At 44.5% G+C, this 24,910-nt stretch overlaps 1 protein-coding gene across 1 annotated transcript in view; it reads left to right on the top strand.

Annotated features, from left to right (window-relative positions):
• Nucleotides 1-7,924: 7,924 nt before the first annotated feature.
• Nucleotides 7,925-24,910, top strand: part of LOC141140558 (vomeronasal type-2 receptor 26-like) — a 59,364-nt gene continuing 42,378 nt past the window's right edge. Inside the window, exon 1 of the mRNA XM_073627930.1 lies at nt 7,925-8,172. Coding sequence (XP_073484031.1) covers nt 7,925-8,172 — 248 coding nt within the window. The remainder of the gene's footprint in view (nt 8,173-24,910) is intronic.

The following is a 24,910-nucleotide window of genomic DNA, read 5'->3' as shown; positions in this document are numbered from 1 at the left end:
TTTGAAAATTTGGGTTTTTTTGTGGAACAAGGATTGGAAAGCATCAGTGGAAAGGAGAAATTGTTTTCCCATATTAACTCTTACAGGAGAGAATTTCCCTTCCTAGGGGTAGATTTCATCTCACTTCCTGTTGTCTCCTTCCGTTTGCAAGTAGGAGTCGTTTGTAAGTTAGATGTTTGAAAGTAGGGTCCTGCCCTATATACTCAGCAGAAATTTGGACCTTAGGTGTTGCTGTGGCCACAACACTGTAAGCCCTCACAGGGCCCTGCTGTGAAATATTAGATCAAGAATTGTAATTACATGCCCCTGTTGAACAGGAGCTGAAAAATTAGGCCTTAGGCACTGGTGCTGGTGCAACAACACTGCCACCACTCACAGACACTCTAGTTGGAATGCAGGAACGAGCCCTGCTGCAAAGTATTGCTTCAAAAATTGTAATTACACACCCCTGTTAGACAGGGGCAGAAAAATTGGGCCTTAGGCACTGGTGCCACAACACTGCAACCCCTCACAGACACTCTAGTTGGAATGCAGGAACGAGCCCTGCTGCAAAGTATTGCATCAAAAATTGTAATTACACGCCCCTGTTAGACAGGGGCAGAAAAATTGGGCCTTAGGCACTGGTGCTGGTGCCACAACACTGCAACCCCTCACAGACACTCTAGTTGGAACGCGCCCTGCTGCAAAGTATTGCATCAAAAATTGTAATTACACGCCCCTGTTAGACAGGGGCAGAAAAATTGGGCCTTAGGCACTGGTGCTGGTGCCACAACACTGCAACCCCTCACAGACACTCTAGTTGGAATGCAGGAACGAGCCCTGCTGCAAAGTATTACATCAAAAATTGTAATTACACGCCCCTGTTAAACAGGGGCTGAAAAATTGTGCCTTAGGCACTGGTGGTGGCGCCCAGAACCAAAAATGTTCTTACAAGCTATCAGCGTGATGATTGAGGAGGAAGAGGATAATTACTCAGGGATAGTCACTCAGCATCAGCATAGGCAGTCTTTGAAGGGATCTGAGATTTCAAAAAAAATTATTCGGTTACATCAGCATCAGGTGCTTGGTAGCTGGTGGTGATCCAAGACTCATTCATTTTTATGAAGGTCAGCCGATCGACCGAGTCGGTGGACAGACGCACCCTGTGATCGGTTACCACGCCTCCAGCAGCACTGAATGTGCGTTCCGAAAGAACGCTGGATGCAGGACAGGCCAGTAGCTCAATTGCATACTGTGCAAGCTCTGGCCAGTGATCCATCCTCAAGACCCAGTAACCCAGAGGATTTTCGGTGGGAAAGGTGTCCAAGTCTGATCTTGCCCCTAGGTATTCCTGCACCATGTAAAACAGACGCTGGCGATGGTTGCTGGAACCGATCATACCTTGGGGCTGCGGACCAAAAAATTGTCTGAACGCATCGGTCAGACGGCCACCTTCTCCACCGCTCCTTCTTTGACTGACCGAAGCCTCAGCAACACGTTGTCCAGAAACAGGAGTTTGTAGCCTCCCAGTCTCTGGGAACGCGTTGCACAGACCTTTCTGCAAGGCCTCCCGAAGATGTTTCATCCTCTGCTCCCTCTGCGATGGCAAGATAAGGTCCGCAACCTTACCCTTGTAACGTGGATCAAGGAGGGTTGCCAGCCAGTATTGGTCCTTCTCCTTGATACCACGAATACGAGGATCCTTACGCAGGCTTTGCAGGATCAGGGAGGCCATGCAGCGTAGGTTTGCTGAGGCATTCGGTCCGGAGTCCTCTGGGTCACTAAGAACGACATGGTTCGCAGCCACCTCCTCCCAGCCACGTACAAGTCCATGTGTTTCTTGGGACTGATCCCTTAAAGACTGCTGCTGATGCTGAGTGCCAGGCTCCACCTCCATACTGACACAATCTTCCTCCTCCTCCTCCTCCTCTTCCTCCTCGTCCTTTTCCTGTGTGATCGGCGGGCATGCAGGAACACTGTCTGGATAAAGGGGGCCTTGAGAGCTAAGGAAGTCCTCCTCTTCCTGCCTCTGTTCTGCCTCAAGTGCCCTGTCCATTATTCCACGCAGCGTGTGCTCCAACAGGTGGATAAGGGGGACAGTGTCACTGATGCATGCACTGTCACTGCTCACCATCCTCGTGGCCTCCTCGAATGGTGACAGGACAGTGCATGCATCCCTGATCATGGCCCACTGGCGTGGGGAAAAAAAACCAAGCTCCCCTGACCCTGTCCTGGTGCCATAGTCGCACAGGTACTCATTGATGGCCCTCTGCTGCGTGTGCAGCCGCTGCAGCATGGCCAACGTTGAGTTCCACCTGGTGGGCATGTCACAGATTAGGCGGTTCTTGGGCAGGTTAAACTCCTTTTGGAGGTCCGTCAGCCGAGCACTGGCATTATATGACCGGCGGAAATGCACACAGACTTTCCTGGCCTGCCTCAGGACATCCTGTAAGCCCGGGTACCTGCCCAAGAACCGCTGCACCACCAAGTTAAGGACGTGAGCCAAACAGGGCACATGGGTCATTTGTCCCTGTCGGAGGGCAGAGAGGAGGTTGGTGCCATTGTCGCAAACCACCATTCCTGCCTTAAGTTGGCGTGGCGTCAACCACCTCTGAACCTGCCCCTGCAGAGCTGACAGAACCTCTGCCCCAGTGTGGCTCCTGTCCCCCAAGCACACCAGCTCAAGCACCGCATGGCATCTTTTGGCCTGCGTACTTGCGTAGCCCCTTGAACGCCTACGGAGCACCGCTAGTTCCGAGGAAGAGGCCATGGAGGAAGAAGAAGAGGAGGGGGTGGAGGAGAGAGGTGTGTCACAATCAGCATTTTGGAGGCGTGGTGGCGGAACAACCTCCAACACTACTGCACCTTGTCCTGCATCCTTCCCAGCTGCCAGCAGAGTCACCCAATGCGCCGTGAAACTTAGGTAACGTCCCTGTCCATGCCTGCTGGACCATGAGTCAGCGGTAATATGCACCTTACCGCTGACCGCCCTGTCCAGCGAGGCATGGACATTGCCTTCCACATGCCGGTAGAGAGCCGGAATCGCCTTCCGTGAGAAAAAGTGGCGTTTGGGTACCTGCCACTGAGGAACCGCACATTCCACAAACTCACGGAAGGGGGCAGAGTCTACCAACTGAAAAGGCAGCAGTTGAAGTGCTAGCAATTTTGCCAAGCTAGCATTCAACCGCTGGGCATGTGGATGGCTGGGAGCAAACTTCTTTCGGCGGTGCAGCAGCTGGGGCAGGGAAATTTGCCTGGTACAATCTGACGTCGGTGTACCAAAAGCAGATTGCCCACAAGTACTTGGCTGTGACACACCTAATTCTACACCTTCATTCCTCTCACTGCAGGTCTCAGAGAGGACTGAAGGTCTAGTGGGGTTGGAAATCTCAGCTGATGAGGAGCAAGGAGAGATCCTCTTTGTTCTTTGGTGTGGGTCTTTTAGATACGCTTGCCAACGAACTGCATGGCAGGTCAACATATGTCTGGTCAAGCATGTGGTACCCAAGCGGGAGATGTTTTGGCCACGCGAGATACGCTTGAGACATATGTTGCAAATAGCAGCGGTGCGATCTGATGCACTCGTCTCAAAAAAGGCCCACACCAAAGAACTTTTTGAATAACGCGCAGAGACTGCAGCGCCCTGCACATGTGGAGCTTTGGGGTGTGATGCAGTCAATGTGCTGCCCTTAGGCTGGCCCCTGGAGGGCATCCTGCCTCGTTGGTGATGGCATCCTGCCTCCTCCTCCTCCTCCTCCTCCTCCTCCTCCTCTCTCCTATCAGGCACCCACGTTGAGTCAGTGACCTCATCATCCCCTCCCTCCTCATCACTGGAGCAAACCTGGCAGTATGCTGCAGCAGGGGGAGCATGACTGCCAGATTGCTGTCCTTCTTGGGCACCCCCTCTGTCCGTGCTCATGTTACTGCCTTCATCGAGCTCAGTATCGTCATCAGAGCCTTCCAAACGCTGGGCATCCTCCTGGAGCATGTACCCAACACTGTGGTCAAACAGTTCGAGGGAATCCTCATGAGGACATGGTGGAGCTAGGGAAGGAGTCACTGATGACATTGAGCTGAGGGAAGAGGCCGCTGCTTTGCCAGACAAAGCACCCTGGGCATGGGTGAGAGAGGATGAGGAGGATGAGGACGGCTTGGTCATCCACTCGACCAAGTCTTCCGCATGTTGCGGCTCAACACGGCCAGCTGCCGAAAAAAAGGCCAAGCGTGTCCCATGGCCACGTGCTGATGAGGATGCACCGTCTCCATGACCAGCACTAGACACAGAGCCTGCTTGCCCTCTCTTATTGGCTTGTGACTGTCTGCCTCTCCTTCTTGGCCTTCCAGACATACTAATGGCCTGTAGCTGCACTAAGCTGGGATAGAACACCTGTAATTTTCTTCAGGTAGCTTTATATACTGTAACCAGACAAGCCTGCCTGTCAGTAGGAAGATAACAGGAACGGATCTAGCTGAACACTGTGAGCAGGACGCACTGTACTAAATGTAAATAGTCTAGCTGCCTGACCGTGGTACTAATAGGATCAAATAGAACACCTGTAATTTTCTTCAGGTAGCTTTATATACTGTAACCAAACAAGCCTGCCTGTCAGTAGGAAGATAACAGGAACGGATCTAGCTGAACACTGTGAGCAGGACGCACTGCAATAAATGTAAATAGTCTAGCTGCCTGACCGTGGTACTAATAGGATCAAATAGAACACCTGTAATTTTCTTCAGGTAGCTTTATATACTGTAACCAGACAAGCCTGCCTGTCAGTAGGAAGATAACAGGAACGGATCTAGCTGAACACTGTGAGCAGGACGCACTGCACTAAATGTAAATAGTCTAGAAGATAACAGGAACGGATCTAGCTGAACACTGTGAGCAGGACGCACTGCACTAAATGTAAATAGCAGGAACTGCTCTAGCTGAACACTGTGAGCAGGACGCACTGCACTAAATGTAAATAGCAGGAACGGCTCTAGCTGAACACTGTGAGCAGGACGCACTGCACTAAATGTAAATAGCAGGAACGGATCTAGCTGAACACTGTGAGCAGGACGCACTGCACTAAATGTAAATAGCAGGAACGGATCTAGCTGAACACTGTGAGCAGGACGCACTGTACTAAATGTAAATAGTCTAGCTGCCTGACCGTGGTACTAATAGGATCAAATAGAACACCTGTAATTTTCTTCAGGTAGCTTTATATACTGTAACCAAACAAGCCTGCCTGTCAGTAGGAAGATAACAGGAACGGATCTAGCTGAACACTGTGAGCAGGACGCACTGCAATAAATGTAAATAGTCTAGCTGCCTGACCGTGGTACTAATAGGATCAAATAGAACACCTGTAATTTTCTTCAGGTAGCTTTATATACTGTAACCAGACAAGCCTGCCTGTCAGTAGGAAGATAACAGGAACGGATCTAGCTGAACACTGTGAGCAGGACGCACTGCACTAAATGTAAATAGTCTAGAAGATAACAGGAACGGATCTAGCTGAACACTGTGAGCAGGACGCACTGCACTAAATGTAAATAGCAGGAACGGCTCTAGCTGAACACTGTGAGCAGGACGCACTGCACTAAATGTAAATAGCAGGAACGGATCTAGCTGAACACTGTGAGCAGGACGCACTGCACTAAATGTAATTAGCAGGAACGGATCTAGCTGAACACTGTGAGCAGGACGCACTGCACTAAATGTAAATAGCAGGAACGGATCTAGCTGAACACTGTGAGCAGGACGCACTGCACTAAATGTAAATAGCAGGAACGGATCTAGCTGAACACTGTGAGCAGGACGCACTGCACTAAATGTAAATAGCAGGAACGGATCTAGCTGAACACTGTGAGCAGGACGCACTGCACTAAATGTAAATAGCAGGAACGGATCTAGCTGAACACTGTGAGCAGGACGCACTGCACTAAATGTAAATAACAGGAACGGATCTAGCTGAACACTGTGAGCAGGACGCACTGCACTAAATGTAAATTGCAGGAACGGATCTAGCTGAACACTGTGAGCAGGACGCACTGCACTAAATGTAAATAGCAGGAATGGATCTAGCTGAACACTGTGAGCAGGACGCACTGCATTAAATGTAAATAGTCTAGATAGAAGATAACAGGAACGGATCTAGCTAAACTGAATACAGTGTATATATATATATGCAACACCTGGGATGCATATATATACACAATACACTGTAAGTGCAGCTAACTGACTGACTGTTCTGCCTAATCTATCTAACTCAAATCAAATGACACTGTCTCTCTCTCTCTCTCTCTATCTCTCAGCACACCGGAACACACACTACACAGGGCCGCCGTGCAGGCGGCCTTATATAGTGTGGGGTGTGTACTAAATCCCCTGAGCCATAATTGGCCAAAGCCACCCTGGCTTTGGCCAATTACAGCTCTCTCTACTGACGGCGCTGTGATTGGCCAAGCATGCGGGTCATAGTGCATGCTTGGCCAATCATCAGCCAGCAATGCACTGCGATGCCGCAGTGAATTATGGGCCGTGACGCGCCACACGAATTTAGCGCGAACGGCCCATAAAGTTCGGAATTCGGCGAACGGGCGAACAGCCGATGTTCGAGTCGAACATGGGTTCGACTCGAACACGAAGCTCATCCCTAATGGAGAGGCACTGGGCCTGGCTGAAGACCGGGTCCCAAAGAAAGCCCATGGTGCATATGCCCCTGGAGTGGCAGTCCAGGGGTGTCGTAATTAAAGTGTGAGTGAGGGTGACTGGGAGTTATGGCACCAAGTCACTGCACCATCACACTTTTTTCATACTTGCCTCTTGGGCTGGGCCTTTTGGCTAGAACCAGAGGAATTGTTATTCCTGGCCTTAAGGCCGGCTATTGTTTCTCACAAAGACACTTTCTCCACTTTCCTTTTCCCCACTTTTATGTTGTTTGTTGTGTATGTCACTTTATGTCCTTTTTTTGGTTGTTGGTTTTGTACACTTCAAGTTTGATTAGTAGGGTGTAGGTCCTCGGGCCTGCCCTGAACGTCTTGGGAGGGGGCGGACATGGCCTTCTGGCTTGGTTCACCCTATCTCATGGGGTCTGCCCTAGGGGGAGCCCCACCTAATACTTGGAGTGGTCTGTTTCAGCAGACCTCCCAGAGAACAGGGTCCATCTGGTTTCGGACAGATAGACATGTGAAAGTACCCTAGCCCCTGTCTTGAGCCTAAAGACCCAGGGGATCAGGGCAAAGGTCCCTTCTCTTTGGAGGAGAACCATATGTACACCCTGTGCACTTTTTGTGTCTCACTTTTTGGTGTGCACTTTTTTTGGACCAGGTGGAGTTTTTGGAGTGTGTTCACACACCAAGAGCTTAAAAAAAAGAAATCCTTCAAGTACCCAAAATTAAATCAAGATGTAAGGCTGCACTTATGGGGAAAGCTATGACTCTTCCTGGTATGTTTGATGTCTGTCACAATCTCTTGACCACTGTGAATTTCATGGGCTCATACACAAGGCAATCTCACTGGCCAATATGAATGAGCAGGAATCCAGGAGGGACAAGAAATCATTAATGGTATTAGAAGGTATCAAAGAGCTGTCAGTCAGCATGAATTGGCATTCAGGAATATTAGATGGGACTTGGAGGTGACTGGGGACAAACTCTGTTCCTAAACCCAATACTCCCCCAGACAGAGTTGCGAATAATTTGCGACCCTAATGCTATTCATGTGATATGAGACAATGTTGTATGACAATAAATGGTTAAACGGTTAGCTTGAAGTGCCGACATTATTATTCCTTTAAATAAAGAGGTTATTTTGGCTGTTGGTAATTATGCAACCATCATGGCTTTCCTCAGATATTTCTCTCCCAGTCTAAATAAATCTCCCATTTTATATATAAAGTGCTGGAGATGATCCCCTCCATTATAAAGCACACAGCTGTCAGTGATTGTCCTCATCATGGATGGATTCCTGATCCTCATTGTCCTCTCTGGCATTGTCTTCTCATTACACGGAGATAATAACCTTCCATTTACAACTGATAGCCATGTACCTGTGTGTTACATCTCCCCTCAGCAGTCTTTGTTTGAATACGAGTATTACCGGCCAGGAGATGTGATCATCGGAGGGCTCTTCTCTGTACACAGCTTCGTACGAAAGCTAAAAGTAGGAAATGGTGGACACGATTTTCTGTATTTATGTGAAAAGTAAGTAAACCAATTCTGGTTACCTCTATTCTTCTACTTAAAAGGGATGAGATATTGACTTATCATGATCAGGCTGCCAGCTAGATATTTTTTATATACAGCATATGTATATGTGTGTATGTTTATGGTTATGTGTCTCTAAATGAATGAATTGTGAACTAGGGATTGATAGAGAGGTGTGTTTGGTTCTTGGGATGATCTGGCAGAATGAACACATGTACATCAGTCTCCAGACAGTCCAATCTTAAATCCAGACATCATTCAGGTGTGTGACGGACATGCTGGGCAGACCAGTTTCAGACATTCAAAGAGCTGACAGGTCATTGAGAAGAAGTTTAAATAAATAATTGTATCCCACTATAACAAAATCATATCCCAGTAATAACTGTATCTGCCTATAATAAAATCCTACCATCGCCCCCAGTAATAATTGTATCCATTTATAATAAATGTCTATTATCCCCCAGCAATAATTTTCCCTCCTATAATAAAATCCTATTACCCCCCCCCAGTAATAATTGTATCCATTTATAATAAATGTCTTTTATCCCCCCAGGAATAATTTTTCCTCCTATAATAAAATCCTATCCCCCCCCCCCCCCCGCAAATAATAATTATATCCCCTATAATAAAATCCTATCATCCCCCCAGTAATAATTGTATCTCTTCATAATGTCTTTATCTCCCAGTAATAATTCTTCCCTCATATAATAAAATCCTATTACCCCCATCCCACCTCCCCAGTAATATTTGTATCTGCCTATAATAAAAATCTTATTATTGCCCGGTAATAATTGTATTGTCCTATAATAAAATAATTGTATCCCTCAGTGATAATTGTTTCTGCCTATGATAAAATTATATTATCCCCCCGTAATAATTGTATCTGTTTATAATAAATGTCTTTTATCCCCCCCCAGTAATAATTGTATCCTCCTAAAATAAAATCCTATTATCCCCCCCAGTAATAATTATATCTGCCTATAATAAAATTCTATTATCCCCCAGTAATAAATGTATGTGCCTATAAAAAAAAATCCTATCATCCCCCCCCCCCAGTAATACCAGTAATAATTGTATCTGTTTATTTTAAATTCCTATCATTCCCCCCCCCCCCCATTAATAATGTTTTAAATATTTTCCTCCTATAATAAAATCCTATTATTCCCCCCCCCCCCCAGTAATAATTGTATCCTCCTATAATAGTCTTTTTACCCCCCCATGTATATGTATGTATGTGTGTGTGTATGTGCATATATATATATATATATATATATATATATATATATAAAAAAATGTACAGCACTATATAAATACCTGTAATAAATAAATGTATCTGTGGTAGTTGCAGCAACAATCAGATGTAGGCCGGTTTCACATATAACACACTGCGGATCGCACAGGAGCGCTGTGCGTCCCAGTTCCCCGTTTCAGGGACGAATCAGGGCCGATTCTATGCCTGAATTCGGCCCTGAAAGGGAACCAAAGACGCACAGCGTTTTTGTGCAGTGCGCTCCACAGCCGCCCCGGAGATATGTGAACCGGCTCCATAGGGAGCCAGTCACATTCTCCTGCTATGCAAATTAGATTCGGGGAAACCCGCATAGGTGTGAACGGGGCCTAAGTCTAGGTTCACACTTATACAATGGGAATGGGTGCGATTCTCATGCAGATTTTTGCTGGAGTTCAGTGCGATTTTTGTGTTGCGATTTGCGCTAAAGGCAGTGCGATTGTAATGCGATTTTAATGCGTTTTCGGATTGGGATTGGGCGTGGCTGTGATTTCTGCGAGAGGGAAATATGTAAAAATCTACAAGGAAAAAAAGCAGTACATCAAAACACAAGATGCGATTTCATGTCGGTTTCCTCCATTGATGTCTATGGAGAGGAAAATCGCACCACAACGCAGTAAACTCGTATAGGACCCCTTTTTTGTAGCCACACTGAATTTGCATAATAATCGGAATGCATAGACGTGAACGACCGTCATTGAACACAATGTGTTTTTGGATGACATGCGGATCTAGGCTTTTTGTAATGCATCAAATTGGCATCAGTGTGAATGGGCACTAAAGCAGAGTTGGCATTCAAGATGAGAATTCATCCATTGTTGCTGTGATCATAGGTTCAAGGTGAATCCTCTGGGTTTGAGGAAATTGCACTTCTTGAAAATTAAGGAGCAGATTTACCCAGGACAATTTTATTAACCATAATGCGTGGCATGACCTATGAACTATGGCCATCAACCTTAGAAGGAATTATAAGGCATCTTAAGCCAGCTCCCCATTATAAGGCTTGATTCACACCTATGCATGTTGCTTTTGAGCGTTTTTGGAGGTTTTTTTTTCATGCTTGCCACGTTTTTGAGCAGCGTTTTTGCCGCGTTTTTGACGCGATTTTGCCGCGATTTAGCCGCGATTTGCGTTTTGCGTTTTTTTTTTTTTGACAGTTTTTTTTTACAGTCTTAAAAAAAATTTAAAAAAAAATTAAAAAAAAAAAAAAAAACCCGGCAAAAACGCATCAAAAACGCTGCAAAAACGGTGCACTTGCGTTTTTGATGCTTGTCCATTGAAATCCATTACATGCAAAATGCTGCTTTTTGCATGAAAAAAAGTCCCTGACCCTTTCCAAAAATGCAGAGAAACAAAAAGGCATTGATGTGAACATGTTCCATAGGAACCCATGTTAAAAAATTCCCGTGCATTTCTGCAAAATGCAAAATGCATCAAAAAACGCGCTAGTGTGAATGGAGCCTAAAAGGGGGCCACAAAGCAGACATAGTGGCAGTAAATTGAAAGCTCTGATAGGGAAAGCTGGTAAACCACTTAAGGAGTGGATTCAGTTAAGAAACTGTTCTTAAAATCTGATTGCTAGCTCTTTGGACAGTTAACCCTTTGCTGAATTTTTTGTTCTTATTCTTGAAGCTTTTTTGTCTTTTTCATTTTTGAGGTTTCCTTTTTTGGATTTGAGGTCGGCTGTCCTGTTCATAGCTTTTTTTTTTTTTTTTTGCTGTAAGACTTCCATTAACTTGCTCCGGAAGATTTACTCCCCTTCAGAACCAGTCCTTTTTTTATGATAGTGTAAATGAAAGATAATACTACGCTAACTCAATAGGTGAAAAGCTGCTACATAATAATGTGACAAAAATTCTAAATTCTAAGTGGATGATGAAAAATGTAGCGCTAAATAGTGAACATGTATAACAATATACAAATAATGACTGGGTAATGGATAATCAATCACGCAAAAGGCAATCAAATATGAATAAAAGTGTGAGTGAAAAGAGTCCAATAAGTGAAAGGGTCTTGGAGAAGACTGGTGTAAGTCCACCACCAGATGGTGGTTACTCCAGGATGGAACACACTGGCACTGGCCGGCATGTAGAGCATCCAAGATGGTACAAACCTCAACCATAGGAAGAAGTATATCTACTCTTACTGGAAAAGGTGGACTCGAATATCAGCGACAACGAGTCAGTCAAGCGAGGGTGCCAAAATCGGTAGATCGACAGATCTCCAAGCGGACCAAAAACCTCCAAACACGACTCCAAGGGTTGTGCAGGTAACCACAAAACCGGAATTCGGACGTGGGAAACATCAAGGCTGGAACTAAGGCATGGAAAGCCAGACTGGACGGCCAAAGAACTCTCATCCGGGAAGGGGGGGGTATGGAAAGAAAAAATGCCTCCATATGGTGTAGGTCAAAAAGTGGGTTTTTTATTATAAAAACCAACATACATAACATGTTAAAAAAAACTGTGATCACAGAGTAAAAAAGCAATGTGGAAAGCAGAAAGCCAAGGCTGACGCGTTTCGTCCCAATGGACTTCAACTGGGGCATACGATAAGGCACTGTGTTATTTAACCGCTTCAGCCCCGGAAGATTTTACCCCCTTCCTGACCAGAGCGTTTTTTGCGATTCGGCACTGCGTCACTTTAACTGACAATTGCGCGGGCCTCCGACGTTGCTCCCAAACAAAATTGACGTCCTTTTTTTCCCACAAATAGAGCTTTCTTTTGGTGGTATTTGATCGCCTCTGTGATTTTTATTTTTTGCGCTATAAACAAAATAAGAGCGACAATTTTGAAAAAAAGGCATTATTTTTTACATTTTTCTATAGGAAATATCCCCCAAAAATATATTAAAAAAAAAACATTTTTTTTCCTCAGTTTAGGCCGATCGTATTCTTCTACATATTTTTGGTAAAAAAAAATCGCAATAACCGTATATTGATTGGTTTGCGCAAAAGTGATACCGTTTACTAAATAGGGGATAGTTTTATGGCATTTTTATTAATAATTTTTTTTTTTACTAGTAATGGCAGCGATCAGCGATTTTTTTTTTTTTTTTTTTTTTTTTTTTATTGTGACTGCGGCATTATGGCGGACAGAATGGACATTTTTGACACATTCTTGGGACTATTGGCATTTATACAGCGATCAGTGCGATTAAAAATGCACTGATTACTGTGTAAATGACGCTGGCAGTGAAGGGGTTAACCACTAGGGGGCGGGGAGGGGTTAAGTATGTCCTAGGGGAGTGATTACTAACTGTAGGGGGATGGGCTAGCAGTGTCATTACTCTGATCACAGCTCCCGATGACAGGGAGCTGTGATCAGTGACACTTGTTACTAGGCAGAACGGGGAGATGCTGTTTACATTAGCATCTCCCCGTACGTCCTCTCCGTGAGACGATCGCGGGTATCCCCGCGGCGATCGAGTCCACGGGACCCGCAACCCGACTCACGGAGCTCGCGCACGCAATGGCACGGCGGGGAATTCAAATGGACGTACAGGTACGCCCATTTGCCCAGCCGTGCCATTCTGCCGACGTACATCGGCGTGCGCCGGTCGGGAACCGGTTAAACTGACAATTCCATGGGTGTGTGACGTTGTACCATGCCTCCCAACATTTTGAGATGGGAACGAGGGACACCTATTAGCAAAAGTATGTAGGCATAGGACATACCCCCTGCCACGCCCCCTTAAAAGAGAATTATAAAAAAAAACAATTTATACAGAATTATAATAAAAAAAATTTGGCAAACCCACAAGTTTTTTTTTTTTTTTACAACTATTATTCATTTATATTGGCTTTTGACATTTACAAATGCAGCAATTTAGGAATCAGATGAAAGGTTTAGCACTGGGAAACACTTTTTGAAACATAAAAAGTGCATTTTATATACAACTATATAGATCAGACCAAAATGAGGGACAAATGAAGAGCAATGAGGGACAGAGAGACTTTGTTCCAAATCAGGGACAGTCCCTCGAAATCCGGGACAGTTGGGAGCTATGGCTGTACCCAAATAAAATTGATGTCCTTTTTTTTTTTTCCCCCCACAAATAGGGGTTTCTTTTGGTAGTATTTGATCACCACTGCAGTTTTTTTTTATTTCTTGCGCTATGAACAAAAAAAAGAGCGACAATTTAAAAAAAAAAAAAAAAAAAAAAAATATATATATATATATATATATATATATATATATATATATATATATATATATATATATATATATATATATATATATATATATTTATTATTATTATTATTATTATTATTATTATTATTATTATTATTATTATTATTTTTTTTTTTTTACTTTCTGCTATAAAACACATCCAATAAAAAAATCTAATTTCTTCTTCAATTTAGGCCAATATGTATTCTGCTACACATTTTTGGTAATGAAAATTGATTGGTTTGCGCAAAAGTTATAGCGTCTACAAACTATGGGATATATGTATGGAATTGTTATTTATATATTTATTTTTACTAGTAATGGCGGTAATCAGCGACTTATAGCGGGACTGCGATATTGCGGTGGACAAATCGGACACTAACTGACACTTGATACTTTTTGGGGACCAGTGACACTATTACATTGATCAGTGCTAAAAATATGCACTGTCACTGTACTAATGACACTGGCTGGGAAGGAGGTCAACATCAGGGGCTAAATCGAGGGGTTAACTGTGTGCTTAGCAAGTGTTTTTGTACAATGTGTGTGCTGCTTTTACTAGGGGAAGACATGAATACTATATATACACACTATATTGTCAAAAATATTGGGACGCCTGCCTTTACACGCACATGAACTTCAAAGGCATCCCAGTCTTAGTCCATAGGGTACAATATTGAGTTGGCCCACCCTTTTCAGATATAACAGCTTCAACTCTTCTGGGAAGGCCGTCCACAAGGCTTAGGAGTGTGTCTATGGGAATGTTTGACCATTCTTCCAAAAGAGCATTTGTGAGGCCAGGCACTGATGTTGGATGAGAAGGCCTGGCTCGCTCTAATTCATCCCAAAGGTGTTCTATCGGGTTGAGGTCAGAACTCTGTGCAGGTCAGTCAAGTTCCTCCACCCCAAACTCGCTCATCCATGTCTTTATGGACCTTGCTTTGTGCACTGGTCCAAATCATTTGGTGGAGGGAGGATTATGGTGTGGGGTTATTTTTTCAGGGGTTGGGTTTGGCCCCTTAGTTCCAGTGAAGAGAACTCTTAAGGCGTCAGCATACCAAGACATTTTGGCCAATTTCATGCTCCCAACTTTGTGGGAACAGTTTGGGGATGGCCCCTTCCTGTTCCAACATGACTGCCCACCAGTGCACAAAGCAAGGTCCATGAAGACATAGACTTAGCAAGGGTGGCAGAAAATGAACTTCAAGTCCAAAAATTTACATTATAATTGTTACATTTAATTTTATATGTTTTAGTTACTATCTAAAAAATAACAATTCCAAAGAGCTATAATGGTGGGAACCTCCCAACTAAAAAGTTGTTGCACTTGAAGATAGTTTGTATGGAAAATATCTATAGGAGGGGTTTCCACCATCCCTGCTAAGTGTCATTTTTTATGTCTTCTTTCAGTTTGATGTGTATTATATGTGACGTTACATATCACAGAGTGCAGTATTGTGGTAATATTGACATTTCCATACATTAGAGGATTCCACCATTACTGTTTAGATATGGATCAGTAAGTTAGTGCTGACTTTTTTTTTTGTGGGAACACATAACAGTGCAGGCCTTCCACTGACACTTTATTTTACCTCCAGTAGTTTATTAATAGTAAATAATAGTAAATAGTAGTGTGGTGATTACCTATTATACTAAAGATTGGAATTTGGCATTAATAAACATCGACAGATTTCAGTTGTGCCCCACCAGGCCCCCCCCCCATGGACAACATGTCTGTCTGCTGAGTTCATCTCCCCATCCCTGCACTCACTGATGGCCACTGATAGGCAGCACTGGTTGACAGAACTGATTGGCACTGAGTGGCAACACTGATGGGCAGGGCTGGACTGGGACAAAAATTTGGCCCTGGACTTCATCCAGACTGGCCCACTTTGACAGGTCTCTCCCATGCCGGCTTGCCACCCAAGCCCCCCCCCACCCCACTAGCCATTAGCCGTTCTACATTATTTCTCTTATAGGCAGTACCAGTGGGGAAGCTAGACATTATTTCACCTGGGGCAAAGAATCAGTTTGGCGCCCCCCCCCCAATGGGACAAGATTAGGCAGGAAAGTGAGGCCGCCCTCCTTCCAGATCATATGATGAGCTTCTCAATGTTGACTCCTGAGCATCATGTCTGTATTCAGGCGCACTGCATAACTAGCCAGGGAGAGGAGGTGAGCACTGCGGGGGGGGGACAGAGGACCGGAGGGAGGCAGCGGTCCACTGTCACTGAAATCGGCCCACTGAGCCATCGGCCCACCGGGAAACTCCCTGTAGTCCCAATGGCCAGTACATGCCTGCTGATGGGCCCTGATGTGCACTGCTTGGTGGCACTGATTGGCAGCACTGATGGGCCCTGATGTGCACTGCTTGGTGGCACTGATTGGCAGCACTGATGGGCCCTGATGTGCACTGCTTGGTGGCACTGATAGGCAGCACTGATTGGCAGCACTGATGGGCCCTGATGGGCCCTGATTGGCAGTGATAAGTGGAACTGATTGGCAGCACCAATGGCACTGATTGGCAGCACTGGTTGACATCACTCATTGGCATTGATAGGCTGCACTGATAGGCAGCACTGATTGGCAGCACTGATGGACACTGACACTGATAGGCACTGATAGGCAGCACCGATTGGCCCTTACATGTGGCACTGATTGACAGCGCTGACTGGCACTGATAGGCAGCACTGATTGGCATTAACAGGTGGTACTGATTGGAATGCACTGATTGGCACTGGCAGGTGGCACTGATTGGCACTGATTGGAAGCACGGATTGACACTGACAGGTGGCACTGATTGGGGAAGAGGGGGAGTTTCACATTGAGCAGATCATGAGGCTTGAAAGATCCGCTCAGAATGTAAAACTGTCATGTAATGTAACTGCATGCAGGGAGAGAGATTCGGGGATGGGCGGATGAGGGGATTCTGAGCAGAAGTAGGATCTGGGTTCCTGTCAAAACTAGCCCCCCCCCCTCAAAAAATGGCATGCCAAATATGGCATGTCAGGGGGTAAGGGGTGCTTAAAGCAGAAGTTCGAATTTTTAGGTGGAACTCAGCTTTAATAGGTACCTTCTACAGTGATCTTCACTAGCTTCTGGAGTCCGGTACCGAATGGCTGTCCTGCTCCATTTTTGAACATAGACAGTTGGCCTCTTGGCACAGGTGACATTCTCAGAAAATGAAAAGCTGACTCTGAATAGCACCCATGCCGAAGGGGCCAACCTCCTATGTTCAGAACACAGTAGGACAGTTGCTCGGTATCAGCCTTGGAGCTACTGGAGATCACTGGAGCAGGGAGCCTATTACAGTAATTTCCCGTTTCTAGAGGGATACCACAGGTTTGGGAAATGTATATTTACATTGGTCCAAGCTGAATAATTCTATGTAAGAATTAGCATACCTGGAATTCTTCTTTAACCACTTAAGCCCCAGAAGATTTTCCCCCTTAATGACCAGGCCATTTTTTTGTGAAACGGCACTGCATCGCTTTAACAATTGTGCGGCCGTGCAACGCTGTATCCAAACAACTTTTTTTCCCATAAATATAGCTTTATTTTGCTGGTATTTGATCATCTCTGTGGTTTTTATTTTTTGCGCTATAAACAAAAAAAAGAGCGACAATTTTGAAAAAAAAAGCAATATTTTTGACTTTTTTCTATATCAAATATCCCCCAAAAAATGTATAAAAAAACAAATATATTCATCAGTTTAGGCCGATATATATTCTTCTACATATTTTTGGTAAAAAAAATTGTGATAAGCTCATATTGTTTGGTTTGTGCAGAAGTTGTAGCGTCTACAAAATAGGTAATAGATTTATGGCATTTTTAATATTATTTTTTTTTTACTAGTGTAGCAAGGTCCCAGGCCTCTTTTGGTCTAATGAGGACCTCCAGGGTCAGGGATAGCTGACATCCTTCTGTATGTGGTGGGTGCAGAGTAGTTAAATTCATTGGGTGCAAGACTTCTTGAATGCAAAAGAAAGTTTATTTCTCTTATGCACATTCACTTGTTACTTGCATTCTGTATTCAGAGCTGCCTTTTGTTTGCATCCTTTGAAAAAAAAACACTGCAGGAACAGTGCACACCTAATCCAACTCGCACTATATCACTCTAATTCATGGCATCCTCCCTATCCACAAATAAAATAAGTTAGGCATATAACATTTAGGCCTTATATGCCAAATTAAAACTGTCCTGCTTCTATTTAGGGCTAGCCTAAAGCCTCATACACACGGTCTGATTTTTGTCAAAATTGTGTGTGCAGGATTTTGTCTAGAATACTAACTATCCGCAAATTGTCATTTGACAAACACGAACGTAGTGACGTACTGCGAGAGTATAAAGAGGAAGTTCATTGCTCAAGCGCCACCCTTTGTGCCCCTTCTGCTAATTTCATGTTAGTAGTAGTTTGGTGAGCGTTAAATTGCAATTTTCAGATCGCACAAAAACAAATGCCTTTTAACCACTTGCCGACCGCTGCACGCCGATACACGCGGCACAATGGCAGCGGTGGGCAAATGGGCGTACCTGTATGTCCCCTTTTAATTGGCAAGGCTAGCGGGTGCATGCGCGCCAGCCGCATGCAGCGTGACCGTGCCCGCGGGCCAACGGACTCGATATCTGCCGGTGTCCCAGGGATCGTGTCACGGAGCCGCAGTTATATGGCAGGTTGGCTCCCTGCGCAAAACCATGTAGCTGTACGTTGGCTCACGGGGTCCAGGTGCAGCATAGTGGGGGTGCTGATGCTCAAGGCCGACGGTCACGATGACCGCTGGCCATGAGCGATCGTGACCAAGAGTCACAGAACAGGGACAAGTGTGTAAACAAACACACACTTCCCTGTTCTGTTCTGACAGGAGTGACAGAACGTGTGTTCCTATTGGCTAGGAACCACGATCTGTCACTTCCTGTAGTTAGTCCCTCCCCCTTCAGTTAGAATCACTTCGCAGGGAACACAGTTAACCCCTTCACTGCCCCCTAGTGTTAACCCCTTCACTGCCAGTGACATTTCTACAGTAATCCAATGCATTTTTCACTGATCTAAAAGATGAATTTTAACTACTGGTCAATCTGGGATAATGAAACAAAGTCAAAATAGCGGCGCTAAATGTTTGTGCACAAGGAGTATTAAATCTCATAAAGTGATATGTGATTCAAAATTTACAAATGAAAGTATAACTGACATGTACTAAAATATAATAAATGCTAAAGCATTAAATTGACAAATAACACTAAACACCCTGTGACAAGTGAAGTGATATGATGTGACTAGTAAAGCCACAAATGAACAAAAAAATATTACACAAAATATAGAAAAATAAAGTCCATAAAATATTGAAGAAGATCTATAGTCGATGTGAAGATCTCTTAATCCATTCACCACACCAATGTGTCTGTGATTCCACTCCCCTAAAAAAACGCACTCACCGAATTCCAATGCCTACATTCTCATGTTAGGATAAAATGCATTTAAACCACATGGATAGGGTTTTAGAGCAAGCATCCAAACTCCAGCCGTGCGTCTCATATAATCTCCACATGTGAATAAAGAAAGTGTACCAATAGTGTAATACCGTAAAAAAGCTTTAATGAAAACACTAAACAGCCTCCAAGATTTAAACTCACATGGTACAAGTTAAAAGACAGCAAAAGTCAGCAAATGAATCCCATGAGTAAGTCCTTGTGACGAAACATGACAGGGGCGTGGCTGTACGGCAATCAACATCATTGAAGCAGGACGTTGCTTAACACACCAGCAAGTTGATGAGCAGGTTTAGATCCAGGACCAAGGGAGGGGTGAGATTCAACCTCATTCCTGCACACCTTGGGTCCGCTGTGGCCGGTTTATCCTCTGCTCTGGAAGCTTTTAAAGGCTTACCTCAGTCACTTTTGCTGTCTTTTAACTTGTACCATGTGAGTTTAAATCTTGGAGGCTGTTTAGTGTTTTCATTAAAGCTTTTTTTTAAAAAAAAAAAAAACATGCGAATATTTATTATAGCAAAAAGTACAAAATATTGTGTTTTTTTTTTCAAAATTGACGCTATTTTTTTGTTTATAGCGCAAAAAATAAAAACCGCAGAGGTGATCAAATACCACCAAGAGAAATCTCTATTTGTGGTAAAAAAAGAACATCAATTTTGTTTGGGTACAACGTTGTATGACTGCGCAATTGTCAGTTAAAGTGATGCAGTGCTGAATCACAAAAAACGCTCTGGTCAGGAAGGGGGTAAATTCTTCCGGGGCTGAAGTGGTTAATGGGGTGGGCAACTACATGGCAAATGAGGTTCAATGTAGAAAAATGTAAAATAATGAATTTGGGAGGCAAAAATATGAATGCAATCTATACACTGGGGGGAGAACCTCTGGGGGAATCTAGGATGGAAAAGGACCTGGGGGTCCTAGTAGGTGATAGGCTCAGCAATGGCATGCAATGCAAAGCTGCTGCTAACAAAGCAAACAGAATATTGGCATGCATTAAAAGGGGGATCAACTCCAGAGATAAAACGATAATTATCCCACTCTACAAGACTCTGGTCCGGCCGCACCTGGAGTATGCTGTCCAGTTCTGGGCACCAGTCCTCAGGAAGGATGTACTGGAATTGGAGCGAGTACAAAGAAGGGCAACAAAGCTAATAAAGGGTCTGGAGGATATTAGTTATGAGTAGGGATGGTCCCGATGTTCGAGTCGAACGTAAGTTGGGTGTTCGCCTGTTCGCCGATTAGCCAACAATTTGGGGTGTTCGCGGCAAATTCGAAAGCCGCAGAACACCCTTTAAAAGTCGTTGGGAGAAATCAAAAGTGCTAATTTTTAAAGGCTTTTTATGCATGGTATTGTCATAAAAAGTGTTTGGGGACCTGGGTCTTGCCCCAGGAGACATGTATCAATGCAAAAAAAAGTTTTAAAAACGGCTGTTTTTTTGGGAGCAGTGATTTTAAAGTGAAACAATAAAAGTGTAATATTCCTTTACATTTCGTAGCTGGGGGGTGTCTATAGTATGCCTATAAAGTTGCGCATGTTTCCCGTGTTTACAACAGTCTGAGCGCAAAATGACATTTCTAAAGGAAAAAAGTGATTTAAAACTACTCGCGGCTATTAATGAATTGCCGGTAATATAATATAGTGAATTGCTTTAGCACATTTTTGTTATTATTAATTATTTAGTTATACACATTTTTTGAGGCAGTGGCACATATTTTTGTTTTTTATTTGTTTCTTTGTGTGGGAACACCTTTTTATGTTGGCAGCTTCTCATTTAGTTTATTAGAGCTAGCCCAGGTTTGCGCATTAGTTTTTTCCTTTTGCAAGAACATAAGAATGATGACTACTGCACACTTGTGGAACATCATTTCTGACCAACTACCAATGTATGGATGACATGAAGGTTTTAGTTCTAAAAGGGAACTTTAAAGATACTCTAGAAAAGAAAACTTTTGAACCCATAATGATAATTCTATTTGACGCAAAGGTTAATGGACTAAATGTGGGCTTTTTCTAGATCATTATCCAACAATTTTATGATTGCTCTCACCTTTGTGAAGCTTTCACATTCCATAGCTCTCTCCTTCTCTTTTCTCACCAACTATCCAAGTTTAATGAACATTACTGTACCGGTATATTTATTTGTGTTTTTTACCTTAGGCTCGGTACACATACAGTATATGCAAATTGAATGTGTTTTGAACCGCATCTGATTCATATGACATGTGAAATAACATTGGTTTCCATTGAAGCTGTTCACATCTATGCGGTGCGGTTATCCCAGGCTCATTGACTACTATGGGAACGCTTCTGAATCACATGTGTCATCAGTTTTGAACACCAAATAAAATTGAGTAAAAAACAGCACGGGGGTCTCCCCAATCCCTACCAGACCTAAGGAGGGGAACCCCATGTCAAAATAAAAAAAAAGTGTGCTGTCCCCCCCTCCCAATCCATACCAGACCTTTATCCAAGTATGCAGCCTGACAGGGCCGGAAAAAGGGAGACGAGCAAGCGCCTTCCCCTCCTGATCATACCAGGCCATGTGACCTTAATATGGGGGGTGGTTTAGGGTAGGGGGGTACCCCCCAAAGCACCTTGTCACCATGTTGATGAGGACAAAGGCTTCTTCCTCACAGCCCTGGTCTGGTGGTTGTGGGAGCATGGGGGTGACTAATCAGAATTTGGAAGCCCCCTTTAACAAGGGGGGCCCCCAGATCCAACCCCCCATGTGAGTGAGAATGTGGTACATGGTACCCCTACTTATTCACCAAAGAGGTGTCAAAAAGTAAATAAAAACACACACAGTTTTTGACAAATGGGGGACCCCCACGCTATTTTTTCTCAAGTTTTATTACCGGGCTTCCCCGCTGACAGGCGAAGAGATTTATCAGTTGTTAAGGATGCTCCTACACTTCACATTAGAACCGCATCTAAATTACATTTTCTGAGCACTGTGGTGCGGTTAAGGTGCAAATTCCAGGCTCACTGACTACTATGGGAACGCTTCTGAATCGCACATGTCATCAGTCATCAGCATGGGGGTCCCCCCAATCCCTACCAGACCCTTGGGTCTGGTAGGGATTTTAGGAGGGGAACCCAATGTCGCCACCCGCAAAATCCGTACCAGGCCTCTATCCAAGTATGCAGCCTAACAGGGCAGGAAAAAGAGAGATGAGCGAGCGCCACCCCTCTCTCCTGACCATACCAGGCCAAATGCCCTCAACATGGGGGGTGGTTTGGGCCTTGTTGATGAGGGCAAAGGTGTCTTCCTCAGAACTCTGGCCTGGTGGTTGTGGGGGTATGGGGGTGACTAATCAGAATTTGGAAGCCCCCGTAACAAAGGGGCCCCCAGATCCCACCCCCCATGTGAGTAAGAATGGGGTACATTCACCAAAGACGTGTCCAAAAATTAAATAAAAACACACAGAGTTTCTGACAGGTGGGGGATCCCCATGTTATTTTCTCAAGTTTCATTGCCGGCAATTCTTTTGTTTACATACAGGATCGGAGATTCATTGGTTGTTAACCAGTTCCTGACTGGCTCACTCAGATATACTGCGGCAGAATGACTCTCCTGGGTGAAATCCTGTATGGGTACGTCCTTCCCCTTTTCGGCCACCAGAGGGCACGCAGTGGACCCGAGGTGCATGGATGGCGGCGATAGCGTGCACGAGTGCCAGCACACGGATATGTGTGTGTAAACGCATAAATCCCTGTGCTGTCAAGGAGAGGAGACATGTCATTTGTACCTAGTAAGTAGGAACAGCAATATGTCTCCTCTCCTACTCAGTCCAATCCCCACACAGTTAGAACACACTGAGGGAGCACACATTTAACCTCTTGATCGCCCCCTAGTGTTAACTCTTTCCCTGCCAGTGACATTTACACAGTAATCTGTGCATTCTTATAGCACTGATCACTGTATAATTGTCAAAGGTCCCAAAAATAGGTCAGAAGTGTCTGATCTGTCCGTTGCAATACCGCTAAAAATCGCAGATCACCGCCATTACTAGTAAAAAAATTAAAAAATAATGCCATAAAAATGCCATAAATCTTTCCCATACTTTGTAGACACTATAACTTTTTCGCAAAGCAATCAATATACGCTGATTGTGATTTTTTTTTTTTTTTTTTTTTTTTTTTTTTCATTTATTTTTTTTTTTTTTACCAAAAATATGTAGAAGAATATATATCGGCCTAAACTGATGAAGAAATTTATTTATTTTTTTTAAATTGGGGATCTTTATTATAGCAAAAAGTAAAAAAAATATATATTTTTTTCTAAATTGTCGCACCAAAAGAAAGCTCTATTTGTAGGGAAAAAAAGGACGCAATTTTTGTTTGGGTACAGCACTGCATGACCACGCAATTGTCAGTTAAAGTGCCAAATTGTAAAAAGTGCTCTGGTCAAAAAGGGGGTAAAATCTTCAGGGGCTGAAGTGGTTAAAGCGGAGTTCTGCCTGGGTAAAAAAAAATGAAAGTCAGCAGCTACAAATACTGTAGCTGCTGACTTTTAATATAAGGACACTTACCTGTCCAGGGAGCCTGCAATGTCCTCACCCGAAGCTGACCTGTCCCTCGGCTCTGGGTGGAGGCGCCGGCATCCTTACTAAGGAGAACTGCTCATGTGCAAGTCATGCTGCTCTTTCTGAATGGTCCCTGCTGTCTTCTGGGACCTGTGTTTCTCCCAGAAGGCAGCGGGAGGGGGATGAGGAGGGTTCGCCGCAAGATTGCAGCAATTTTATTTCTTTTTTTTTTTTTTTTCCCCTGGAAGTGGGAGCAGATACAGCACCTGGATTTGACAGGTATCCACTTCCCCCCTGAAAGGTGCCAAATGTGGCACCGGAGGAGAGGAGGAATCCGAACCGCGGAAGTTCCATTTTGGGGTGGAACTCCGCTTTAAGGACACTCCTACAATTCACATTTGAATCAGTGGCAGCAGATGCTCAAAATTTTTGGGGGGGCACAAACAAACTGAAAAATTCTCAAAAAAAAAAACCCATCAATTGCAGCCTCACTGTACCATCAATCGCAGCCAGTGTGCCCATCAAACGCAGCCACTGTGCCATATGAAATGCTGCCACTGTGCCATCATATGCAGCCACTGTGCCCCATTGAATGCAGCCACTGTGCCCATCAAATGCAGCCTCACAGTGCCCGTCAAATGCAGCCTCACAGTGCCCGTCAAATGCAGCCTCACAGTGCCCGTCAAATGTAGCCTCACTGTGCCCGTCAAATGCAGCCTCACGGTGCCCCATCAAATGCTCCCACTGTGCCCCATCAAACGCAGCCACTGTGCCATATCAAATGCTGCCAGTGTGCCCCCCGCCTGCTGTCTGTTCTTACCCTGTCTCGGTGGCGGTGGGACAGCTCCTCGATGTCTTCTCCCGTCCTCTCTCCCGTCCTCTCTTCCTGTCCTCTGCTATGATTGGACACCTGATAGGCATTCAATCACACCTCCTGTCATTTCAGCCAATCAGGTGACGGGTAACAGATCCGAGCACCTGATTGACGGAGAGGCGGTTTAGTGTTAGGAAAGCGATTATTCATTTGCTTTTCTAACACAGCTGAGTGACCTGGGAGCACCCAGCACCTCTTTTTTATACCTACGGCTCTAATCGGATGCTTAAAATAACAAACCTTGCCGTTCTAATTCAGTCACCCGAAAAGGGGCTGGGCGCCTAAATAGGGGGTGGCAGTGGTGGCCATAGATAGATTCATGCATGAATCTATCTATTGGTGCTAAAGGGGTGGCTGGAGAGAGGGGGCGGCGCCCATGCTCCCT

This window comes from Aquarana catesbeiana, linkage group LG01 (genome assembly GCF_042186555.1).
Source record: "Aquarana catesbeiana isolate 2022-GZ linkage group LG01, ASM4218655v1, whole genome shotgun sequence".
NCBI classification, from domain to species: Eukaryota; Metazoa; Chordata; class Amphibia; order Anura; family Ranidae; genus Aquarana; species Aquarana catesbeiana.
This window is presented reverse-complemented; position numbering and strand designations above follow the sequence as displayed.